This window comes from Schistocerca piceifrons, chromosome 4 (genome assembly GCF_021461385.2).
Source record: "Schistocerca piceifrons isolate TAMUIC-IGC-003096 chromosome 4, iqSchPice1.1, whole genome shotgun sequence".
Lineage (NCBI taxonomy): Eukaryota > Metazoa > Arthropoda > Insecta > Orthoptera > Acrididae > Schistocerca > Schistocerca piceifrons.
The window spans coordinates 613,011,028-613,038,649 of NC_060141.1; the positions used below are offsets into that span (position 1 = coordinate 613,011,028).

Here is a 27,622-nt window from a genome sequence, read left to right on the forward strand (position 1 = left end):
AGTGATGATTATTAGATAAATGCTCTAGTATATGATGCAATTTCATTATCATATTTACTATAGTCTATTTTACCTAGGTGTGTGGTTTAAATGGCACACCCTGTACTTCCGCACCAACGTAAGCCGTTCTCCATTCTGGAAAGCAGCTCCATAGGGTGGATATGATGGAGGCCCTGTAGCAGAATAAACCACGATTATTTGTCATATCGCATCCGATTTTTGTTCTGTCGTAGAGTGTAGAACCACTTACGTTTGTGCGGATGTAACAGAAGAAAACATCAAGGACGATTAAGTAATAAGCATCCCGTCGACAGGGAGGCCATCAGAGAAGGAACATAAGCTCCGAATAGGGAACGATGAGGAAAGGTATTTAGGGAAATCACGGAAAACCTGAATCTGGATGCCCGGACGGGGATTTGAATTCCCCTCTCGAACGCGAGTGCAGTGTGATAACCACTTCTTCAGTCCAGAGACTGGTTTGATGCAGCTCTCCATGCTACTCTATCCCGTGCAAGCTTCTTCATCTCCCAGTACCTACTGCAACCTATATCCTTCTGAATCTGCTTAGTGTATTCATCTCAGTGTCTCCCTCTACGATTTTTACCTTCCACTCTGCCCTCCAATATTAAATTGATGGTCCCTTGATGTCTCACAACATGTCTTACCAACCGATCCCTTCTTCTAGTCAAGATGTGCACAAACTTCTCTTCTCCTCAATCCTCTTCAATACTTCCTCATTAGTTATGTGATCTACCCATCTAATCTTCAGCATTCTTCTGTAGCACCACATTTCGAAAGCTTCTGTTCCCTTCTTGTCTAAACTATTTATCGTTCACGTTTCACTTCCACACATGGCCACACTCCATACAATTACTTTCAGAAACGACTTCCTGTCACTTAAATCTATACTCGATGTTAACAAATTTCTCTTCTTCAGAAACGCTTTCCTTGCCATTTCCAGTCTACATTTTATATCCTCTCTGCTTCAGCCATCATCAGTTATTTTGCTCCCAAAATTGCAAAACTCATTTACTACTTTCAGTGTGTCATTTCCTAATCTAATTCCCTCAGCATCACCCGATTTAATTCAACTATATTCCGTTATCCTCGCTTTGCTTTTGTTGATGTTCATCTTATATCCTCCTTTCAAGACACTGTCCATTGCCGTCAGCGGTGGCCGAAGGGTTCTAGGCGCTCAGTCAGGAACCGCGCGACTGCTACGGTCGCAGGTTCGAATCCAGCCTCGGGCATGGATGCGTGTGATGTCCTTAGGTTAGTTAGGTTTAAGTAGTTAAGTTATAGGGGACTGATGACCCCAGATGTTAAGTCCCATAGTGCTCAAAGCCATTTGAACCACTGTCCATTCTGTTCAACTGCTCTTCCATATCCTTTGCTGCCTCTGACAGAAATACAATGTCATCGGCGAACCTCAAAGTTCTTATTTCTTCTCCATGGATTTTAATACCTACTCCGAATTTTTATTTTGTTTCCTTTACTGCTTGCTCAATATACAGATTGAATAACATCGGGGATAGGCTACAACCCTGTCTGACTCCCTTCCCAACCACTGCTTCCCTTTCATGCCCCTCGACTCTTACAATTGCCATCAAATTGTAAATACAAATTGTAAATAGCCTTTCGCTCCCTGTACTTTACCCCTGCCACATTCAGAATTTGAAAGAGAGTGTTGCAGTCAACATTGTCAAAAGCTTTCTCTAAGTCTACAAATGATAGAAACGTAGGTTTGCCTTTCCTTAATCTAGCTTCCAAGATAAGTCATAGGGTCACTGTTGCCTCACGTGTTCCAACATCTCTACGGAATCCAAACTGATCTTCCCCGAGGTCGGCTTCTACCACTTTTTCTATTCGTCTGTTAAGATTTCGCGTTAGTATTTTGCAGCCGTGACTTATTAAACTGATAGTTCGGTAATTTTCATATATGTCAACACCTGCTTTCTTTGGCTTTGGAATTATTATATTCTTCTTGAAGTCTAGGGTATTTCGCCTGTCTCATACATCTTGCTCACCAGATGGTGGAATTTTGTCAGGGCTGGTTCTCTCCCAAGGCTATCAGTAGTTCTAATGGAATGTTAACTACTCCCGGGGCCTTGTTTCGACTCAGGTCTTTCAGTGCTCTGTCAGACTCTTCACGCAGTATCATATCTCCCATTTCATCTTCCATTTACATGATATTGTCTTCGAGTACATCGCTCTTGTATCGTCCCTCGATATACTCCTTTCAATATGTTCATTAGCCACCACATATTCATTTCACTGGAGTTCAGCCTATAAGAACTGTTTGCACTGATGTAATTTCTTGTCACTGTACCTTCATGGGACCGTCTCTGTAGCCGAATGGTTAGCGTTGCTGCCTTTGGTACCAAAAAGATCTGGGTTCGATTCCAGGTGCCCTCTATGATATTTATGAAGGTAAAGAGGTCTGGAACGGAGTCTACTCAGTTTCGCAGGGCCAAATACGGAGCTGTTTGAATAAAGAAGAGTGGAACCATTGGCAGTAGTAACTGGAGGGACTGGCGATCTGCTGATCACTTGTCCCACGATCACAGATCGCTCCTCGTACTACCTCGAAGGCAGCAGTCGGCCAGTCCCAACAGCCCGTGAGTAGTGTTTCGTTAAGTACAGTCACTGATTCTGAAAGGTAGAGGTTCATTCACTTTTCACATAATTTGGTGGTTTTATGAAGTTCTGCGGTCTTTTCTCTGGCGGTGTTTCCTCATATTTTTCCATGCCAGAAAATAATATCACGCTGGGAGCCGAAATTGAGTTTTTAACAAAGAAATCCATCAAACAGCCGTGCAAATTGAGAAGTTCTTTCATTTTGTTTTCGCTGCCAGTTTAGACAATTCATTATGTCATCTCCAGACCTCATATGCACGTCTCAAAAATAATCGATATTGGCACACTGCGACCATACGTTTCTGGATGTCGTGAATTCACAAAGGCTTCAATCGAAGACATGCAGTCAAGTCTGTTCTGTGCGCACTTCGGCAGTGATTTTGGATAGGAATTAGCTCACATCATTCGAGTTGATAACTTTCTGTAACTTTAAAGTCATCTATTAGAAGTATTACGTGGTTTTCGTGGGTGATAATTTTGCAAACATTTAACTAAATTCAAATTCTTTACCTGGTGACGATTCACTTCTGCACAATGATTCTGATTACGTTTTGTGTTTTCTTTCCGCTGTGAGGAACAAGCTAGTTTTGAGAGCGACTCAACTGTGCCTAGGAAATGGTGAATAGTGTCTTCGGTAATTCTGTGACTCTCCGAGACTTTGCGTGTGAGCGTCATTGTTGTGTCCCTACCTGACCTAGTATAATCTTCACTGAATAATAAGGATTAATGATGATGATGCCGTGTGGCTAGGGCCTCCCGTCGGGTAGACCTGGTGCAAGTCTTTCGAGTGAGTCTACTTCGGCGACTTGCGTGTCGATGGGCGCCTTTCTTAGCAATCATATACAACCGCTCACTTGACGAAAGGTCTGTTCCTAAAGACTGGAAAGTAGCACAGGTCACACTAATATTCAAGAAAGGAAAAAGGAGTAACCATTGAATTACAGGCCCCTATCACTGACCTCAATTTGCAGTAGGATTTTGGAGCATATATTGTACTCGAACATTATGAATCACCTTGAAGAAAATGACTTATTGATACATAACCAACACGGATTCAGAAAATATCGTTCTTGTGCAACACAGCTAGCTCTTTATTCCCATGAAGTAATGAGTGTTGTCGAGGGATCTCAGATCGATTCCATATTCCCAGATTTCCAGAAGGCTTTTGATACCGTTCCTCACAAGCGACTATTAATCAAACTGCGTGCAAATGGAGTATCGTCTCAGTTGTATGACTGGATTTGTGATTTTCTCTCAGAGAGGTCACAGTTCGTAGTGATAGACGGTAAATCATCGAGCAGAACAGAAGTGATATCTGGCGTTCCGCAAGGTAGCGCCATAGGCCGTCTGCTGTTCCTGATTTACTTAAATGATCTAGGTGATAATTTGAGCAGCCCCCTTGGATTGTTTGCAGATGACGCTGTAATTTACCGTCTAGTAAAATATTAACAACTGGTGCTTTTCATTTATTATTGTCTAGTAAAACCATCAGACGATCAATTCCAATTACAAAATGATCTAGAGAGAATTTCTGTATGGTGCGAAAAGTGGCAATTGGCACTAAACAAAGAAAAGTGCGAGGTCATCCATACGGGTACTAAAAGAAACCCGATAAATTTTGGGTATACGATAAATCGCACAAATCTAAGGGCTGTCAATTCGACTAAATTCCTAGGAATTATAATTACGAGCAACTTAAACTGGAAAGACCACATAGATAATATTGTTGGGAGGGCGAGACAAAGACTGCGCTTTGTTGGCAGAACACTTAGAAGATGCGACAAACACAGTAAAGAGGCAGCCTACATTACACTTGTCCGTCCTCTGCTGGAATATTGCTGCGCGGTGTAGGATCCTTACCAGGTGGGAATGAAGGAGGACATCGAAAAAGTGCAAAGAAGGGCAGTTCGTTTTGTGTTATCGCACAATAGGGGTGAGAGTGTCACTGATATGATACGCGAGTTGGGGTGGCAGTGACTGAAACAAAGACGGTTTCCTTTGCGGTGAGATCTATTTACGAAATTTCAATCATCAACTTTCTCTTCCGAATGTGAAAATATTTTTTTGACACTCACATACGTAAGGAGAAATTATCACCATAATGAAATAAGAGAAATCGGAGTTCGAACGGAAAGATTTAGGTGTTCCTTTTTCCCACGTGCCATTCGAGAGTGGAATGGTAGAGAAGTAGTATGAAAATGGTTCGATGAACCCTCTGTCAGGCACTTAAGTGTGAATTGCAAAGTAACCATGTAGATGTAGATGATGATAAGGACAACACAACACCCAGTCCCTGAGCAGAGAAACTCTCCGACCAAGCCGGGAATTGAACCCAGGCCGTTAGGCATGACATCCCGTCGCGCTGATCACTCAGCTACCAGGGGCGCACATAAGGATTAATGCAGTTTTCTCTTCCGGAACCGTAGTGTTAGGGTTTTATACGTCTTCCCTGTTTAACACAGTTCAGGAGTACGTTCCACTTCGTGAACAAATGTCCTCTCAGTTTCAGTTTAGTTTGTTAAACTTTTCCTCAGTATGCGTAGCAGCACGCCATCCATCCCCTCCTGTGAACACTGGCATCCTGCACCCTGTAAGGGAAAATTACTAGGAAACAAATAGCAAATCTCATCAGTCGATATGAAGTCCAGAAGTTAGATTCCCAGTGTTCATTTTGTTTGTGGTAGAAACGAGGGCTAGATTCAATTAATATTTCTGGGACTTCCGTTGACTTTGCTCTCATGAGAGAATACTAAGCACCGTTTTCTTCGACAGGATGCTCGCGGCTACGAAAAGTCCCTGTTATTGGACTAAATATCATCCCATTTAAGAATCTAATACCAGTATTTACACGTTTCAGATAGTCAATGAACAGTGGGAGTCTTTTAAATTGATAAACATCGATCCATTCATTTCATTTCGGTGCATTTCATGGAATTCGTTAAAAATCTGAAAAGAACACAGTTGATTTCCTTCGCCATGCAATTTTTGCAGTCAATTTTGTAACCGCAAAATCTCATGAAAATATTAGCTCATTTTTCGTCCTTTCACGTTGCTTTCAGAGGTACCTATGGGAAACTGCTCCGTTTTTGTTCCATTGATGGGATATCAAAGTACGCAACACATTGTATCGTATCTGTTTTTTTAATCTCTTGTATGGTTAAAGTTTCGTATATACAGTCATTATATGGTGAAAAGATATATGCTCCTATTTGTAATTTACCGTTTGTTGTCAAAGATTCTGAAGACGGTGTTGGTCGAAACGTTTTGATTATGTAAGCATACTGCGATCCAGCGCGAAGATTATAAATATTCCTAGTGGGGCACTGTTCATAATTGGCAGCTGCGTGTGATGATCATTCGACCGCAGCGAGTGGTGAAGTCGAACCCACTCTTGAATTTTTTGGGGTGGAAGGAATGGAAGAGAAATGGGATGGGAAAGAGATGGGAAGAAAATAACCATTTCCAGTCGCACTGGGCATTGCGGCAATGCAACCGCAAAAACTGAAGATTTGTGACGAACCGGGACTCGAATCCGATGCTCCTCTACTGTGGAATGCTTGTCATAATCGCCTCGGCCATCCGGACAGGCTTTCCGTCAGACGCACATTCCCAACTCCCAGCCCGCCGCACCGCAACGACCCCTCGCACATTAACTACATACATGTAGATTTCTCATCCCTGTAGGAGTTCGGACATTGATTGCGCATCCGCACTGAAGCTTTTTGACCAAACAGTCGTCGCGTCCATAGGATTATAGGTTAGAGTGGCGTCAGATTTCAGTTGCTCCGTCCAGTCCCCGTGAGTGGGTCAGCAGTGCATCCGGAGCGGTATTTACTGGTATGACACTTGTGAAGTGCAGCCGCGGCGGCAGAGAAGGCGGCGCTGGGAAACCCGCTGCTTTCTGGGGCAAGGCCGCGGCCGCGGCGGCTTCTAATACTGTGACGTCAGGGGGAGCCACTTGTCGGGCTTCCCTGTCAGCTGCCAGATGCTACTGTCCGCCGCCCACGCCAACACTTCCTGTCGGTACCTGCCACCCACACACCTGCACTTGTTTCGTCTGCGAATTCAGTAAACAGGGGTACCAGGCCCCAAAATACCTATCATCTTTTATTTAGGTTGAACAGGTAATGCAGTTTTATGAAAAAAATTACACTGAACCTCCAAAAATAACGCACTTTCTCTTGCTTACATGCATAAATTGTTGAAGAAAGTTTAGCACCTTCCACATATCGGTTAAAGTTCTTGAAAATACGCTGACGGGAAAAATCGCAATACCAAAAAATTGCAAATGTAGACCAATAAAATTTCGGGAATACATTTTTCTAGATAACATATGTAAGTGATTATGATTCCAAGATCACAGCTTAATGTAAGCGCCAGATAAGCCACCGCAAATGTGAAACGCTGGTACATTAATAACCGATGTAATTGCCAGAATGTTGAACGCAAATACGCAAACGTGCATGCACTGTGTTGTACAGGTGCTGGATGTCGGTTTGTGGGACGCAGTTCCATGCCTGTTGCACTTGGTCGGTCAATAAGGGAACGGTTAATGCTGTTTGTGGATGACACTGGGGTCGTTGCCCGATGATGTCCCATATGTACTCGACTGGGGTCAGGTCTCGTGATGGTGCACACCAAGACAACATGTCGACACACTGTAGAGCATGTCGGTTTATAACAGCGCTATGTGCGTGAGCGTTATCCTGTTGGAAAACAGCCCATGGAATGCTAATCGCCAGCCGGGGTGGCCGAGCAGTTCTAGGCGCTACAGTCTGGAACCGCGCGACCGCTACGGTCGCAGGTTCGAATCCTGCCTTGGGCAGGGATGTGTGAGACGTCCTTAGGTTAGTTAGGTTTAAGTAGTTCTAAGTTCTAGGGGACTGGTGACCTCAGAAGTTATGTCCCATTGTGCTCAGAGCCATTTGAATGCTAATCAAAAATGACAGCACAGCATGTCGAATCACAAGGTTGACGTACATATTTGCAGGCAGTGTGCGTGGTATAAACGTGAGAGTGCTCCTGCGGTCGTACAAAATCGCCCCCCCCCCCCCTTCCCGACCGTAAAGGTTGGTTGCAGGTCCTCAATTGGTCTCCTCCTAACCACTGCATGGCCACCACTTGCACCCTGCTTTCATCAGAAAACACAATAGACCTCCATCCTGCCCTCAAATGAGCTCTCGCTTGGCGGTGACTTGGGGTCAGTGGAATGCACGCTACACGGCGTCTGGCTCGGAGCTGTCCTTGAAGTAACCTGTTTGTAACAGTTGGTTGTGTCACTGTGGTGCCAACTGTTCCTCAAATTTCTGCTGCAGATACAGTATGTTGCGCTGGACACGTAAGCCGAAAACGGCGCCCTTCTGTCTCGGCAATGCCATGTGTCCGTCCGGAGTCCGGGCTTCTTGCGACGGTACGATCTCGTGTCCGCAAAAAACGAAATCACTGTGCAGCCTCGTCCCCCGTACTCTCCAGACCTGGCCCCAGAGGACTTTTTTATTTACAAAATTGAAAACCTCGTTAAAAGGACGACGATTTGCAACGATAGACGAGACAAAAGAAACTAAGCTCGCGGCGCTGCGCGCAATCCAGCAAGAGGCGTACCAAGACTGCTTCAGGAAGTGGAAACGGCGTTAGGAGCGATGTATCAATTGTGGAGGAGAGTATTTCGATGGAAACCATGCACAATAAGTAAAAGGCAAGCGTATAAAAATTTGTGGACAAAGTTGCGAAATTTTTTGAAGAGACCTCGTAGTTTATCCACAACAGAGAAGCTATCCTATCTAATTTACCTAGGTATTCCAATACCATGGTAAACGTCATTCTTCGTCTCTGACTGTCTGTGGTGTAATGGCAGCCCAATCCCATTAATATGGGGTGCGTCAACTATGACTTTCTGACTGCTCTGTTACAATAGCAATCACACCTAGACATACTTCCCTAGTAACATTTTCCCATGACACGCTCGTGTAACTCTTGCAGGTTACTTAAAACAGCATATAATGCAACATTACAATCTGACGAATGCCCCACGTACACACTCTCATTCACTCACATTTACTCCCACAACAATATTATACACAAATAATAATTTTGTTTAATTTTTATATGAGAAAAACGAAAAATAATTAAAGTATTAATATGAAACTCTCAATCAATTAATTCTGCACTCTGAGAGTTCGAAATATATAAACATCGTGATAATTTTAACAGGAAAGAAGCAGCCAGAAAATAAGAAACCATGAAACCTGAAGGATATGAGTGTATGGACAAGTAACTCTAGAAGATCGATAAATAAGTTTTATATTTGACAGATGACAATCGATGGTTAAGTTTTACCTCTGACAACAATTGTCTCTGCTGATCACGTGAACTTCTACCAAACCCATTTTGCACAGTGAGTCGCTCTCCTACATCCGAGCCATCAGTCGGCAAGACCCAGCGGAAGCTGGAGTACGTCTGAAGATGTCCAGCGCAGCTTTGGAAGAAACGCTATTTGGACATTCTATGAAATTTCAGGTACAGTGCAGTTTTTCTGTTTGAGATGTTACAGATTAAAGGCAGGGCAGGGTGAAGTCTGGTGACGACACACAGTAAGACAACCTCCAGTAAATCTACCAGAAAGACCGGTAGCAAGACGTTATCTTCCAAATGAAAAAAAATGCGTGTCCCAATAAATAGTTAGCAATAACCAGTGTACCGAGCGAGGTGGCGCAGTGGTTAGCACACTGGACTCGCATTCGGGAGGATGACGGTTCAATCTCGCATCCAGCCATCCTGATTTAGGTTTTCTGTGATTTCCCTAAATCTCTTCAGGCAAATGTTGGGATGGTTCCTTTGAAAAGGGCACGGCCGACTTCCTTCCGCATCCTTCCCTAATCCACTGAGGCAGATGACCTCGCTGTTTGGTCTCCTCCCCCAAAACAACCTAACCCCAATAACCAGTAATAGTCATCTGATAGCGGTTTGTCATCATCTATAGCTATTTTTTAATACTGACACCTATTCTGGGACTATGCTATTACGACGTTCGTGATAAAAAGGATATATAGTCTTTTTTTATTTTGCAAACAGTGGGTGATCAACATATTCTGGTAATTATCTCAGTAAATGCAGTGCTCACTCTCAAGTTCCACCTTTGCGATCTGTACATAAATATAGCAAGCTCTCAAAACAATTACGTTCTAATGAAATAGTGATGTGATGTTCCTAGCGTTACGTGACGTCTCGAAGCTATAAAGGCTTCACAGGGACACACAGCAAACCTTTTCTTAGTACGTTTGTGGCCCATGGGTTAAAGAAACGTGTGCGGAACTGCCCCCCACGTAGATGCCTGCAAACCACCGTGGTCAAGCAGCCAATTGTACGGTGTCTGGTTCATTTACGGACAGTTACATTCGGTGGCTATGACAGGAGTGAAACAGCTAGTAGCAACTAGCTGACGCTAGTTTACAGACATTAGTTGCCTGGGCGATACCTGTCACAAAATAGTGTTTGTTTATAGTTTTCCTCGGAAATAGGGCAATAAATGACTTATTCGTTGAGCTAACTTCAATGCATCGCAAATTCTATTAATACCTTACGTTATGTTATTTTTATTTCTGTAGCTCACTGTGTGGTCAATGTGAGACATGTCATGTATCTTATTTGACACTATCCGTTGTAATTTTGTCTTCTGTGTCTTCTGTCGAAAGCTCATCGTTGTAATTACGGCGTTCAGTATTAGGACACTGATTTCGTAAAAAAACTTCGATTTTGTGTACACCGAGAATGGGGTGACGTGTTTCCATACAAGATCGTAACATCATGCTTTGCTATGCAGGTAAGAGTGTTGAATCTCGAGGGTAGTGTACCTAGAAAGTTTTTGGCCGGTACTTCAGTCTAGTGACCAATTTCAGAATCACATGAAGGCATGCGCACTAGAGACCGCCACAAGCAGTTTCCGGTGTTTTGTTGTTCTTAGACATGATGTTGTGTTTTGCTTAGCATTTGAAAATATTTCGCGTTCTACACATTTAAACGCTGTATCATGAAGTTATTTCGAATATATTCTTAAATCTTCATATTTTGATGAATAAAATGATTAAAAACTTGAATATACGGTATTAATGGCCCACAATAATTAAATAGCTCTTTTTCGGAAATATTGGCTTTCGGAGCATATTTAATTTCATTATTTAAAATTTGGAATTCTTCACAAGACAAATTTAGATTTGATTGGTTAATGACACGTCCTGCAAACTGTTGACGTTTAGTGGTTGTTGGGGCTCGTTTCAGTTGAGATAACTGTTAGATTTTAGTTTTCAGGCGGAGGCACGTCAAGTTCCCTACGGTAAGCGAACCTTCTCGGTCTGACTTATCATATACATCGAATTCACAATGGTTTAGAAGTGACGTAATTGCTTTGTGAACAACTTTCAAATGTTAACACACATTATCACTCACCACATACTACACTTTAAGTTGTTCATTCATCCACGTCCTCTCCGTAGCACGGATAGCTTACATGGCTACTTGTGTTGTGTTTCTTGATTTCAGCATCGCGTACATTGGTCTTACGTTTAGTTTCATGCACTCGCGATTGAATTAGTTATGTTCTGTGGCTTTATACTTCTGTTTCACTAACCCGTTGCATCTGACGGATATTTCAGCTATCTTAGCACTTTTGATAATATCTATGGAATATACTGTGTCTTCAGGTTTTTAATATGTTTATGTTCTTCCAAGAACCAACAGCATATTCCATAAAAACGCTATACATTTTTAGATCTATTTATAGAACATGGATACAGTCGTGCACTTATTAACATGGGGACAGTCGTGCACCTAAACAATGGCGTACCTGATGCTTGCAGATGGACTGACAATAAGTTTATTTAAGGTCTTAACAATTTTACCTGTCTAGAAAACGGAAAATTTTGTTAGTTTCGAATATTTTCTATTTCAAAATGTATTTGACTAGCAGCTAGTTTTTGATAATACTTCTGTTTGATTTGATTTCATTTACCGATCACTGGGGTTTAGTAGAATAATAATGCAACAGATAATCAGATAATTAAATAAATTTTTAAATTTTAACAGAATATTTGTGCCTAGTTAAATCACCATGTTGTCCCTTTGCACATGTTTTCAAATTTGGAAACACTATAATTTTCCGGAGTAATTTCTGTAATTTCGGGAAAAACTGCAGTACATAAAAGCGAATGCCACCGTTTAAATACGGAATAAGAAAATATATTATACACTGAAGTGACAAAAGTCTTGCGTTACCTCCTGATATCGTGTCGGATCTCTTTTTTCCCGTCGTAGTGCAGCAACTCGACGTGAAATGGACTCAACAAGTTGTTGGAAGTCCTCTGCAGAAATATTGAGCCTGCCTCTTTAGCCGTCCATAATTGCGAAATTGTTGCGGTGTAAGAGTTTGTGCACGAACTGATCTCTCAATGATGTCCCATAAATGTTCGACGGGCGCCGAAATCATTCGCTCGAATTGTCCACAACGTTCTTCAAACCCATTGCAAACAATTGTGGCCCGATGCCACGGTGCAGAGTCATCCAAAAAATTCCATGGTTATTTGAACAACGGAAGTCCATGAATGGCTGCAAATGGTGTCCAAGTAGACGAACGTAACCATTTCCACTCAGTGATAGGTTCAGTTGGGCCAGAGGACGCAGCCCATTCCATGTAGACATAGTCCACACCATACTTCGCCGCACTATCATAACGGGTAAGGGGAAAAGATGAAATAGTGAAGGCAGCAGAGGATCAAATAGGTAAAACGACGACGGCTACTAAAAACCCTTGGGTAACAGAAGAAATATTAAATTTAATTGATGAAAGGAGAAAATACAAAAATGCAGTAACTGAAGCAGTCAAAAAGGAATAAAAACGTCTCAAAAATGATATCGACAGGAAGTGCAAAATGGCTAAGCAGGGATGGCTAGAGGACAAATGTAAGGATGTAGAGGCATATCTCACTAGGGGTAAGATAGGTACTGCCCACAGGAAAATTAAAGAGACCTTTAGAGAAAGGAGAACCACTTGCATGAACATCAAGAGCTTTGATGGAAACCTAGTTCCAAGAAAAGAAGGGAAAGCAGAAAGGTGGAAGGAGTATATAGAGGGTCTATACAAGGGCGATGTACTTGAAGACAATATTATGGAAATGAACGAGGATGTACATGAAGATGAAATGGGAGATATGATACTGCGTGAAGAGTTTGACAGAGCACTGAAAGAACTGAGTCGAAACAAAGCCCCCGGAGTAGACAACATTTCATTAGAACTACTGATGGCCTTGGGAGAGCCAGTCTTGACAAAACTCTACCATCTGGTGAGCAAGATGTATGAGACAGGCGAAATACCCTCAGACTTCAAGAAGAATATAATAATTCCAATCCCAAAGAAAGCAAGTGTTGACAGATGTGAAAATTACCGAACTATCAGTTTAATAAGTCACAGCTGCAAAATACTAACGCGAATTCTTTACAGACGAATGGAAAAACTGATAGAAGCCGACCTCGGGAAAGATCAGTTTGGATCCGTAGAAATGTTGGAACGCGTGAGGCAATACTGACCCTACGACTTATCTTAGAAGTTAGATTAAGGAAAGGCAAACCTACGTTTCTAGCATTTGTAGACTTAGAGAAAGCTTTTGACAATGTTAATTGGAATACTCTCTCTCAAATTCTGAAGATGGCAGGGGTAAAATACAGGGACCGAAAGGGTATTTACAATTTGTACAGAAAGCATATAGCAGTTATAAGAGTCGAGGGGTATGAAAGGGAAGCAGTGGTTGGGAAGGGAGTGTGACAGGGTTGTAGCCTATCCTCGATGTTATTCAGTCTGTATATTCAGCAAGCAGTAAAGGAAACAAAAGAAAAGTTCGGAGTAGGTATTAAAATCCATGGAGAAGAAATAAAAACCTTGAGGTTCGCCGATGACATTGTAATTCTGTCAGAGACAGCAAAGGACTTGGAAGAGCAGCTGAACGGAATGGACAGTGTCTTGAAAGGAGGGTATAAGATGAACATCAACAGAAGCAAAACGAGGATAATGGAATGCAGTCAAATTAAGTTGGGTGATGCTGAGGGAATTAGATTAGGAAATGAGACACTTAAAGTAGTAAAGGAGTTTTGCTATTTGGGGAGCAAAATAACTGATGATGGTCGAAGTAGAGAGGATATAAAATGTAGACTGGCAATGGCAAGGAAAGCGTTTCTGAAGAAGAGAAATTTGCTAACATCGAGTATAGTTTTAAATGTCAGGAAGTCGTTTCTAAAAGTATTTGTATGGAGTGTAGCCATGTATGGAAGTGAAACATGGACGATAAATAATTTGGACAAGAAGAGAATAGAAGCTTTCGAAATGTGGTGCTATAGAAGAATGCTGAAGATTAGATGGGTAGATCACATAACTAATGAGGATTTATTGAATGGAATTGGGGAGAAGCGGAGCTTGTGGCACAACTTGACTAGAAGAAGGGATCGGTTGGTAGGACATGTTCTGAGACATCGAGGGATCACAAATTTAGTATTGGAGGGCAGCGTGGAGGGTAAAAATCGTAGAGGGAGATCAAGAGATGAATACACTAAGCAGATTCTGAAGGATGTAGGCTGCGGTGGGTACTGGGAGATGAAGAAGCTTGCACGGGATAGAGTAGCATGGAGAGCTGCATCAAACCAGTCTCAGGACTGAAGACCACAACAACAACAACAACCTAGCGGGTATGTTCGTCGCACTTCCAATTTTGATTTCTGCGGTTATTTCACGCACTGTTGCTTGTCTGTTAGCACTGACAGCCCTACACTAAAGCCGCAGCACTCGTTCGTTAAGTGAAGTCCGTCGACTACTGCATTGTCCGTAGTGAAAGGTAATGCCTGAAATCTGGTATTCGCGGCACATTCTTGACACTGTGGATATCTGGTTACTGACTTGCCTAACGATGTCTGAAACGGAATGTCTCATGCATCTAGCTCGAACTACCATTCCGCGTTCAATGTTCATTAGTTTCCGTCGTGCGACCATAATCACTTCGGAAACCTTTTCACTTGAGTCACCTGAGTATGAACGACAGCTCGGCCAATGCAGTACCAAGGTTTAATATTCTCCCTTACCATTTTGTCATGCACGTACAGAAACTAGTGCACTGCAGCGTACAAGTAACCTTCCTAATAAGTAGGCAACCCCGATATGGATCACAAGTAACGATTTATTCATTTATCAAGAGGAATCAAACTTCCTGGCAGATTAAAACTGTGTGCCGGACCGAGACTCGAACTCGGGACCTTTGCCTTTCGCGGGCAAGTGCTCTACCAACTGAGCTACCCAAGCACGACTCACGCCCCGTCCTCACAGCTTTACTTGCGCCAGTATCTCGTCTCCTACCTTCCTAAAGCTGTGAGGACGGGGCGTGAGTCGTGCTTGGGTAGCTCAGTTGGTAGAGCACTTGCCCGCGAAAGGCAAAGGTCCCAAGTTCGAGGCTCGGTCCGGCACACAATTTTAATCTGCCAGGAAATTTCATATCAGCGCACACTCCGCTGCAGAGTGAAAATCTCATTCTGAAGAGGAATCAAGTTAGTGAGAACTGCGCCAGTTAGTGGGGAGTTACAAATGGTTGCACTCCACTGAACTAGAGAGAGATTGTGTTACCAGTCCGCTTTCCTCTTAATGAAAAAGCCATCACAGATCGTCGTATAACATGTGTCACAAAACAAGCTAGAACTGGTATCTTTTTTTTTAAAGAAACACACGACTTCTCGTTCTCTGCTAAGTACGACTGTCTTGTACAGTTTACTCACTGACTGATAAAGGCAGGAGGTAAATTATAGAGCAAGAACTCGTAATACTGCTGCGTGCGTTTGATGCGCTGGCGCTGGGCCGGACTTACCTGAAGGAGCTCTTGCGTTTCCGCGAGTGGTCTCCGCTGCTGTCGACGGTGGGGTGCAGTTCCATCGCCACGTCGCTAGATAGACTCTGAGTCGGACCTCCTCCGAGGTACATGGATGTGGAACAGGAATTTCTGCAACACGCGACCAAACACCATGGATCAGTAACGACGAGTACGTGTTTGTTTTGCGTACAGACGATACTCATTAGCGAAGCTATTACCGCACTTAATAAATTAACATGGGACGAATTTACTAAAAAAAATATTTCTTATTTTCACTCTTAATTGCCCCTCCATTCGTACTCAATCGATGAAAATGTAGAACTGTGAACATGATCTCTGTTATGTAATGTGTGAAAAAAATCTTGCGGAATTGATACAGTGAAGGCTTGAGTAAGAATTCAGGAAAACTTAGCTGAAAAATCAGTAAACAATAAAATCCGCTCATCCTGATAACAGGTTAAAATCTCCCTTCTAATAATTTAGAAAGCAATTCGGACAGTTCATAAAAATTTTAGTACCACAACACATTTGTTCTATTGAAATAGAAGAAGACTTATCACACGCCAAGCTGTCCTCTGTCCTCTTGCTGTTTATAAAATATAATTTGTTATCATACGGCACGCTGCTGCATGTACACCAGAAGCATCGCGCGTCTACTCGCCAAAAGAAGTCGTCATGTGTCACAGGATGGTGCCCTATAGAAATACTAGCGAACCCAGTAATGCTTCGCAGTTATTAAATAAGTGTAGGAATTGGATACATGTCCTAATCTCCTCCTGCCCCCTCTCTTTGTCCATCTCCTCCTCCTCCTCCTCCTCCTCCTCCTCCTCTAGCCCTCTCTCTGTCCAGCTCTACCTCCCCCTCTCCGTCTCTAGATCTCCCCCTCTGTATGAGCACTCCTTCCTTCCCCGTCTCTATGTCCATTACCTCCCAGCCCCCTTTCCTCTCTGTGCCTCTGCTCTTTCCCCCTCTCTCTGACCTTGAGCCTTGTTTATTGTTATAGGAAACAAAACCTCGATTGGGAACTGAAGTCGCTTAAAATAAATGGGTAAATTTGTTGCCACCATTGGCATACGGCGTATGAGACGGACCTCTCAAGCTGCTGCTTCTGCGAGGATAATAGCTTTAATGACATTATTTCGCAAAGTTTTAATCTACGAACGGGTAGGATTACACGTATACGGACCGTTCAGATTGCTCAAATGGTTCAAATGGCTCTGAACATTATGGGACTTTTCATCTGAGGTCATCAGTCCCCTTGACATAGAACTACTTAAACTTACCTAACCTAAGGACAAGCACACATACCCCAGGCAGGATTCGAACCTGCGACTGTAGCAGCAGCGCGGTTCCGGACTGAAGCGCCTAGAACCGCTCTGCCAAAGCGGCCGGCTCCACCTATTGGACTCCCTTGACTTAAGCCCTAGTGAGTTCAACTCGTAGAAATGTGAAGGAAACACTTCACGACATTCGCTTCAGAATTGCTAAGAATTCGTCAAGCTATAGGCCGCGCCGCTCGAACTGTCAACACAACTGGTACTGCTAAGAGTATCCTAGGCTTCCACATCGCTGGCAACGGGTTATACACAATGCTGGTGACTACTTTGAAGGTCAGTAAAACTTTGAAACACGTTATCTTATGCGAGCTGTAAATAAATGCCGGCCTTTGTGGCCGAGCGGTTCTAGGCGCTACAGTCTGGAACTGCGCGACCGCTACGGTAGCAGGTTCGAATCCTGCCTCGGGCATGGATGTGTGTGATGTCCTTAGGTTAGTTAGGTTTAAGTAGTGCTAAGTTCTAGGGGACTGATGACCTCAGAAGTTAAGTCCCATAGTGCTCAGAAACATTTTTTTTTTTTTTGGTAAATAAATAGTTGCCACTATTAAAGTTCCAACCCTCGTATAGTAATGGACCTATAGACATTTGAGGATTCCACTTCGTGTAAAGCAGAATTTCTTCTTGTCACTACTTACCACATGTTTTTCGAAACTTAAGCCTATAAAGGTTTAAAGGTTTTCGTTTCACTCAGATTGCCAAAGTAAAAAAAAAAAAAAAAAAAAAATCCAATGAAAAATGAATTGTAATAAATAAGGCAGATGGCAACACGACCAAACAGATGCGTTGTGGGTAGTGAGTGAAATATAACCGTAACCTCACCTGTACGTATCTGGTGTCCACTATTGCTCGTTTAAATAAACACATAGATAAAGATCCTTGTGGCTGTACCATTCGTGCATGATCCAGCACCTCAACAGCGAAGCGAAGCCACATGAGCTTCTTTACCAATTGCACCTGCCAATCCGTGTCCCTAATTCCTATGTGCCCCGGTAACCAACATAATGATACCTCCTATCCCATGCTTCGTAAACGGAGCAGGAAGTTTGTCAGTCGTGTATTTGTATTGCTTGAAGGTCACCCAAGAGACCCTAGGAAAGAAAAGGTATTTCGCCGACCCTGCTGTAAATGTAAAACAATTCCAGGTCTTCAGTAACAAGTGTGCAATCGATTCCAGTCCTGCTCCATACCAATTGACGCTATATCGCTCTTTGTGCAGATCCCTCAGTCTCGTTGCTCCCGCGTGATTTGTGAAACTCTACACCTTTGCAGGGCGAGCGAAGCCAAGGTCCCGTATGCTTGACGCACACGAGGGGCTGCCGCAGGCTGGCAACTGGCGACTGCTCCGTCTGGACAAATACCTTCAGTGGGATTCACCTGGCAGGTTGCAGTTGCAGGCTTCTTCAGCCAAGATTTACAGTCCGCTAAGACACTGCGTCATGAACGTCCGCTTACGATAACAGGTAAAAGCTGACGCAAGGAAAGTAATATTCTTAGTCGGCGCACAGATCTGTATCCTTGTTATACGACTTGGGAGGCTTCTGGCGAAGGACAATCTTCTCTGTGGCCTTATACCATCACAAAGCCGTCGACGAAGAGATAGCCAGAGTGCAAATTTAAAGACCCATTTCGGCCTTCGCTGCTCACACCGAATTTCTTCTTCTTCTTCTTTGACTTATCCCTCTAGAGCAGTGGTTCCCAACAGGTGTCCGCGAGCTATGCCAGCGGGGTCCGCAAGATGCTATTAGAATAAAAAATTATTAAATATATTTCGTATGATAACATATTTTTTGTTTTGGCTGCTCAACATTTTTTCAATAATGAATATGTCAATGTTTTTTCTAAGTACCAAAAATAGAAAACGTATAAAAAGACTCTTAATTTGGCTTTTTTAGGTACTTGATACTGTGATGTGAGAAGGTACCAATCATGCTCGATGAGGGGGTCCTCGAGAAAATTTTGTTGGGAACTCCTGATCTAGAGGGTAGGCGTTTTCTCCTTCAAGCAGTCTGCGTTACTCCAGTCTAAAGCTGTTAACTCCTTCTCATCCACTACTCTATCAATATATATTTCAATGACAAAGGTGGCAGACACTTTTAGCTCTTCTTGGGGCCTGGATTAAATCCTTGGTCCGCAGCTCGTGGTCGTGCGGTAGCGTTCTCGCTTCCCACGCCCGGGTTCGATTCCCGGCGGGGTAAGGGATTTTCTCTGTCTCGTGATGACTGGGTGTTGTGTGATGTCCTTAGGTTAGTTAGGTTTAAGTAGTTCTAAGTTCTAGGGGACTGATGACCATAGATGTTAAGTCCCATAGTGCTCAGATCCATTTGAACCATTAAATCCTTCTTTGGTCACCTCTCACTACTCATTCTTTTAAACTGCTCAAACTACTGAAGAGTTTATTCTGAAGTTTGCTGGCTATGGGTGGGTTATCCATTTTTTTCTATACATTTTAATGTTTTGTTCTTATCTTCACGGGTAACCTGTAGGCATCTCTCATAAAATCTAATTCCGTTGTCCTGACATAGTTCCTTCTTTTATTCGTGTCTACATTTCTGCATCGTACAGTGTCCATAATACTATGTACCCTCTTTTTTTTAGTGTTAACTAATATTATTCTTTCAAATCAATCTATACAAACAATTCGTTGCTCGTTTACCATCGTTACTTTAGCCTCAGTATTTTGTCATAGGTGCTGTCACTGGATATAGTAGACCCTAAATATTTAAAATCTCAATATTTTTTAATTTTTTCGTCTTATAGATCTATATTTACACCTTGTTTACCAATAGACACATATTCTATCTTTTAGAAATCATTTTTTAAAACCCCACCTCGTGTATTACTTCTGTAGTTTACCCATGCGTTCCAAGTCTAGTCTGACGTTCGCGAAAATTATTTGCTCATCTGCAAAAAGTAATGAATGCATTCTTTCCCCTCCAACTAACATACCTGTTCCTGAACTTTTCTTGTACAATGCCTTCGGCGTTTGGTCTAAGTCTATCACAAAGAGGAATGAGGATATACTGGAAACTTGCTGAAGGCCTTTGGTATTTTTAAAGCTTTCTGTTATCCTTTCTCATCTTTATTTTTCCTTCTGTCTCTTTCTCATGACTAAACTGAGGTGACAAAAGTCATGCAAAGCGATATGCACATATACAGATGGCGGGAGTATCGCGTAAAAGAGGTCTAAAAGGGCAGTGCACTGGTGGAACTGTGATTTGTACTCAGGAGGTCCATGTAAAAAGGTTTCCGACGTAATTATGGCCGCACGACGGGAATTAAAAGACTCTGCACGCGGGAAGGTACTTGGAGCTAGACGTATAAGATAATCCGTTTCGGAAGTCGTTAGGGATTTTAGTATTCCGAGATCCACAGTGTCAAAAGTGTTCCGAGAATACCACATTTGGCATTACCTCTCACAAAGGAAAAATGCAGTGGTTAACGGCTGAGAGCAGCGGTGTCTGCGTAGAGTTGTCACTGCTAACACCTGTGGAGCCCACTGACGCCTAATTTTGCCGCACTGTCCTAACCGTTACGCTCGTCGTACGTCCCACCCTGATACCTGCGGTTATTGCACGAAGTGTTGCTTGTCTGTTAGCACTGACAACTATACGCAAACAAAAAATGGCTCTGAGCACTATGGGACTTAACTTCTGAGGTCATCAGTCCCCTAGAACTTAGAACTACTTAAACCCAACTAACCTAAGGACATCACACACATCCAAGCCCGAGGCAGGATTCGAACCTGCGACCGAAGCGGTCGCGCGGTTCCAGACTGTAGCGCCTAGAGCCGCTCGGCAACCCCGGCCGCCTCTACGCAAACACACCGCCCTGAATCGACCGACGTCAGTGGCTCTGGTAACGGCACGACATCGCCTGCAGCACCTCTCCTGGGCTCGTGACCATATCGGTTGGACTCTTAGACGAATGGAAAACCGTGGCCTGATAGATGAGTCCCGATTTCAGTTGGTATGTGCTAATGGTAGGGTTCAAATGTGGCGCAGATCCAAGATGTCACAAGGCACTGTGCAAGCTGGCGGTGACTCCTTAATGGTGTGGACTTTATTTACCTGAAATGGGCTGGTTGTTCTGGTCCAGCTGAGCCGACCATTGACTGGAAACGGTTATTTTCGGCTACTTGGAGACCATGTGCAGCCATCCATGGGCCTCATGTTCCCACACAACGATGTCATGTCAGCAAAGCCATAATTGTTCGCAATTAGTGTGAAGAGCATTTTCGACAATTCGAGCGAATGATCTGGCTACCCAGATCGTCCGACATGCATCCCAAACGGTTCAAATGGCTTTAAGCACTATGGAGATTAATATCTGAGGTCATCAGTCCCCTATACTTAAAACTACTTAAACCTAACTAACCTAAGGACATCACACACATCCATGCCCGAGGCAGGATTCGAACCTGCGACCGTAGCAGCAGCGCGATTCCGGACTGAAGCGCCTAGAATAGCTCGGCCCCACGGTCGGCAATGAATCCCATCAAACGCGTATGGGATATAATCGGGGGTTTAGTTCGTGCACAACACCCTGTACCGGCAACACTTTCGCAATTATGGACGGCTATAGGGGCAGCACGGCTCAATATTTCTGCAGTGGACTTCCAACGACTGGGGCCCTTTTCTTCTATTTTGTTAAAAATCACACACAAATATTTTACTATTCATTCACCTCCATATTTCACGATTTTCATTTAACATCTACTCTTTTAATGCAATTCCATAACACCCAATACATGGGCCGGCCGCGGTGGTCTAGCGGTTCTAGACGCGCAGTCCGGAACCGCGCGACTGCTATGGTCGCAGGTTCGAATCCTGCCTCGGGCATGGATGTGTGTGATGTCTTTAGGTTAGTTAGGTTTAAGTAGTTCTAAGTTCTAGGGGACTGATGACCACAGTAGTTAAGTCCCATAGTGCTCAGAGCCATTTGAACCAACCCAATACATGTTTCCATCCTCCTATGAAGTTCGACACACAATTTCTTTCCGCATCTCTTGACTGCTAGACACATTTATCCTCCACGCCCACTGGACTTTTGAACGCCTAGGAAATTCTTTCGAACAACTCTTCGGTGTGGAAACAGAGCAATGACAGGCGAAACAAGATAAAATGTGTATGACGGCTGCTCTGAAATTTTAAGTCGTGCTGCAGCCAAACAGGAGCTACAAGTTATTGCTTGATCGACTGAAACGTTGGCGAAACTTGATCTTGCATAACTGGTTTAGGTGCCTCCGTCATTTCATGTATATTTTATTGCATATATTACTTACCAGAGAATTTACGTTGAAAGTCGAGTTCTATTCGTTTCAACTTTGTCCTTACGCTGAGAAAAACAGCTACACAGGTATTCTAGAGCTATAGACGAATGCGCTCTCATCGTTGAACATCCATTTTCAGTTTTATTGTACCCTATGCCATACGCAATTAACGAAATAATCGCGGTAGAAAGACTGTGGATGCCTCTGTGAACTCGTAACATTTCCTCACGATCCCTACGCTTAACATTAGGTTGTTGCACAAGTTCTTAGCGTTTTTCCAATAGTTTAATAAACACAACAGAGGCTTTAGTCATCTTTAACGTACCCTCCTTCACCATTTATAACAGTATGCCAATGCTGGGGTAACTTTCGATGCCGCGACCGTAGAAATCACTTGGTTTTCAGGCGAAGACGTCGTCGAGCCATTTTCGGAGCCTATTTTCATCCGGAAAAGAAGTTTCTTCAACGTTGTTAAGTAGAGAGCGGAAAAGGTGAAAATCAGAGGACGCAAGACGAGGTAAATAAGGTGGGAGAAGAATGACTTCCGCCGCACGGGATTAGCCGTGCGGTCTAGGGCGCTGCAGTCATGGGTTGTGCGGCTGGTCCCGGCGGAGGTTCGAGTCCTCCCTCGGGCATGGGTGTGTGTGTTTGTCCTTAGGATAATTTCGGTTAAATAGTGTGTAAACTTAGGGACTGATGACCTTAGCAGTTAAGTCCCATAAGATTTCACACACATTTGAACATTTTTTAAGAATGATTTCCAACGCAACTCCTGTATAGTGTTTTTTGTTATACAGTGTTTTTTTGTCAGTATAGCAGAAAAGAGGCGGGCATTATTGTGGACTAGCATCACTTCACGCAGTCTTCCTGGTCGTTATTCTTGGATTGCGTCTGCAAGACGTCTCATTTGTTGACAATAAATGTCAGCAATGATGGCTACAGCTCGGGGAAGCAAGGAAGCAATACGCAATATACCACATCGTTGCTGTTCCTCCAGATGCATAACATTAGCTTTCACGGATGCGCACAGGTCGCTGCCTTGTCTGGACTCAACCATTCCTTTCTTTTACTTATGTTAGCATGAAGACACCATTTCTCGTCACCAGTAACGATACAAGATAGGAGTGGTCGGTGTTGTTCATGAGCCAATTGATGACGAGCAAGCAGAGGTGCAAGGTGCACTTATAGCAACCCGTTGATGTCTTGATATTGGTTAAGAGCACGCGGTACCCATACACCCGATTTTTGAACCTTCTCCATTGCATGAAAATGTCACAGTTCAACCCACTTACCAGTCATCGAGGACAGTGACGTGGATTAATCTGTTTAAACGATCTTAATCAAATACCGAGGGTCTTCTTGAACGTAAAGTCACTAATATCAAAATCATCCTCTTTAAAACGATTTTCTTCCCGTGAACTGTCCAGTGGCATTATCCCCATACACGGCGCAAATATTTATGGTTGCCCCCGCTGCTGTCACACCTTTATTGAACTCAAATAGAAGAACATGTCGGAAATATTCCGATTTACGCATTCCGTTTTCTAGCATTCACAGATCCACTCACTATCTCCAGAAGACAGAAATAGCAACAATGAACTACAAATAAAAAAAAACAGTCGATAAATAACCCCATAGCAACCGGAATACCAACATGGAAAACAAAAACGCTAAGAACTTATGCACGAACCTAATACACGATAGAAGCAGCCAGATTAAACACAGTATTTATCTTCAAATTTATCCATTAGGGTTCCACGGTAACAACGCCACCACCTTCAAATAGTGCCATTTAAGAATGTTAACTCAAACACATATCAGCCGTCTAGTTTCCAAACTGTTATTTTATTGGGCTACCAGTTTCGCCGACATATTACGCCATCTTCAGGCCTCCTCACCGACATATAGGAAGATTCCAATCTCGGTTCTGGTGAAAGTAGGGGCCAGAATTCAAAGACTGGTATCTGTAGATTTTTGATACAGCGATTTGGTGATCCTGCATCAGAAATCCACTGATGCTAGTCTTTGAATGCTTGCCCCTGTTGTGCCCGGAATTTAGATTATCAAGATTTATGTGAGTTTGAACATGGTGTTATAGTCGGCATACGAGCCAGGGGACACAGTATCTCCGAGGCAGCGAAGAAGTGGGGATTTGCCCGTACGACCACTTCATGAGTGTAGCGTGAATATCAGGAATCCGCTAAAACATCAAATCTCTGACATCGATGCGGCCGGAAAAAGGTCCTGCAATAATGACACCAACGACAACTGAAGAGAATCGTTCAACGTGACAGAAGTGCAACCCTTCTCCACACTGTTGCGGAATGCAATGCTGGGCCATCAACAAGTGTCAGCGTGCAAACCATTCAACGAAACATCACCGTCATGTGCTTTCGGGGCCGAAGGCCCACTCGTGTACCGTTTATGACTTCCGACACAAAGCTTTACGCCTCGCCTGGGCCCGTCAACAGCGATACTGGACTGTTGATGGCTGGAAACATGTTGTCCGGTCGGACGGGTCTCGTTTCAAATTGTACTGAGCGAATGGACGTGTACGGGTGTGGAGATAATCACATGAACCCATAGACCCTGCATGTCAGCAGCGGACTGTTCAAGGATGGAGGCTCTGTAATAGTGTGGGGCGTGTGCAGTTGGAGTGGTATGGAACCACGGATTCGTGTAGGTACGACTCTGAAACGTGACACTTACGTAAGCATCCTGTCTGATCACCAGCATCCATTCATGTCCACTGTGGATTCCGACGGACTTGGGCAATTGCAAGAGGACAATGTGACACCCCACACGTCCAGAATTGTTACAGAGTGGCTCCAGGAACACTGTTCTGAGTTTAAACACTTCCGCTGACCGCCAGACTCCCCAGACAAAAAAATTATTGAGCATGTCTGGGATGCCTTGTAACGTTATGTTCAGAAGACATCTCCACCCTCTCGTACGGATTTATGGGCAGCCCTACAGGATTCATGGTGTCAATTTCCTCCAGCACTACTTCAGACATTAGTCGAGTCCATGCCACGTCGTGTTGCGGAACTTCTGCGTGGTCACGGGAGCCCTACACGATATTAGGCAGGTGTGCCAGTTTCTTTTGCTCTTCAGTGTAGTAATCGGATAATATCTGGTTACCTTGGTTTGGTAAGGGCTTATCCATGCATTTATTACCACGTAAATAAATTTGTCGTCCGTTGCATCAAATAAAAACAGTTCCTGTAGTTCCTTACGACTTTCTAGAGGCGAAACTGTCCTGTGGAAAAGAGTACAGTTAGCGAACAGCGTGAGGATGATGGTTACCCTATCACAGGTAGTTTATATTTATTGACAACATTACAAGTTCTCATACGCTTTCGTGGTAGACACCCTATGTTAATTTCTGTTCAAAGTTTCGTGTTTCGGTGTAGCGTTCTGACTTCCATTAGTCAAACATTCTTCGACCCAGTTCACACTTGTGGAGTGGATCTGACAGGAGCCACTTTGCAGTTATTCAGGGATTCATTCTCTTATTGAGAAGACCGAAGGAGCGATCTTACTTGCTAATAACATTTAGCAAATGGTTCAAATGGCTCTGAGCACTATGGGACTTAACATCTATGGTCATCAGTCCCCTAGAACTTAGAACTACGTAAACCTAACTAACCTAAGGACAGCACACAACACCCAGCCATCACGAGGCAGAGAAAATCCCTGACCCCGCCGGGAATCGAACCCGGGAACCCGTGCGTGGGAAGCGAGAACGCTACCGCACGACCACGAGATGTGGGCTAACATTTAGCATATTTCTTTATTCAAGTCAAGCGGTTTCGACAGACTTTGTTGTTATCTTCAGGTCTTAAGAAATCTTTTTGTTATGAAACGTGTTCATTTTACGTCGGACCTCACGGCAAGTTGTCATGTGGACGAAAATCGGCACATTATAAAAGTATTTGAAAATATAAATCACTTGCGCAAATGGCCATGTCCATATATATACAGTTCACAGATGTTTGTTGCATTCCATTCCAACTTGGCGTGAGGTCGAAAGTAAAATGAACACGTTTCATTACAAAAGGATTTTTTAAGACGTGAAGATGACAGAAAAATCTGTAGAAACTGGTTATCTTAAAAACAGAAATATTTACGCGCTGTAGGCTGTTGAATGTTATAAGGAAACAAATGTACTTGATTGATCCTCAAGCGGAAAGAGGATAAATGCAATCCTCAGATAGTGTAAGGCTTTCTATTTTTATGTGCATGTGGAGCGATGTATCTGAAGATCAATCGCGTCTTCAGCTTGGGTCAGCGGTCGCGAAGGTTTAAAAGGCTGCGTCGAGAAGAGAGACCTATTTTGGAGTGCGACATTCCGCCCTCGAAGAGAGCCAAGTCGTCAGAGAATATAGTAAGGTATCAAGAGATGGATATGAGACAAATGGAGTAGTTTGGGCAATTGGTATGGAAGCAGCCGCGGTTTGTTCATTCACAAATTTATAAATAAATTTAGAGAGCGTAGGCATTTGCCTGCAGGGAAACGGCGGCCGTTAGAAATTAAAATTTTAGAGCCGCCGCAAGTCATATGGAACTTTTTCTTTATTTATAAAGCGTATACTGTAGATAATTTATGTTGGTTGATATTATTGTTTTATTCAAGGGACAGTCTGAAGACGGGAGAGTAGTTAGAGTACCGTACTGTATTAGTCGTGGGAAGTCGTTCGACTAACTAACTTAAAAAGGTGCAACGCTGAAGACCAAGTAAGACCAAAGTGTATATAGTTGACACACATTTCAAAATAAATATTAAATCAGATGGTTAGTTGTCAATACTTCCAACACGTAAGTGACTAGAACACAACATGGAACGTATTCACCAGTAAAACGAACAAAGGAATTAAAAGATTTATGTCGCTTTAAGAAATGTGAAATACGTATAGTGCTGCAAATAAAGAGAAGGCGGAAACATCAATACTGGAGATGAAAATTCCTATGAAATCCGCATGGAGAGAATACATACTCATGTAAGTGATAAACTGACGATGGAAATGCGCAATTAAATGAATCCCGCTTCATTATAGCGTATTAATCACTGTACTGTTCTAGGAAAATTAATAGACAACGTGTATCTATAAGAAACGGGCAAGAATTGATGTGACATTTTGCACAAAACTTCGCGACGATGTAGCACTTTGTAACAGTGCGTTTTAGAACAGAGTCTGCAGTTTTGAATAAAAGGGGAGAAAATGGTAAATGAAAACAAAATAATATCCTGCAAAATTATTGTATGATTTGCAGCGAATTTTATGTGGACATCGACCGATAGAGTACAGGTATAACATAAAAAGAGGACTGTGAAAGCGTCAGCAATATTGCTTCCTGGATGCGGTTCGGTGACGGACAGGCAAACACTCCTCGTCGCATATTGCGAAACTTGTGGATCGCGGCGTGCTTCTGGCGTCGCTTCTCGGGAAATCGCATTACACGTTTTACGTCCGAACAGGGTCACCGAG

General features: G+C 43.2%; 1 protein-coding gene across 2 annotated transcripts in view; it reads right to left on the minus strand.

Annotated features, from left to right (window-relative positions):
- LOC124796367 (protein cycle) overlaps positions 1–27,622 on the minus strand; it is a 946,497-nt gene that overhangs the window by 169,698 nt on the left and 749,177 nt on the right. For both annotated transcript variants that reach the window (XM_047260526.1, XM_047260528.1), the window contains one exon: positions 15,525–15,656. In XM_047260526.1, coding sequence (XP_047116482.1) covers positions 15,525–15,656 — 132 coding nt within the window. The remainder of the gene's footprint in view (positions 1–15,524; positions 15,657–27,622) is intronic.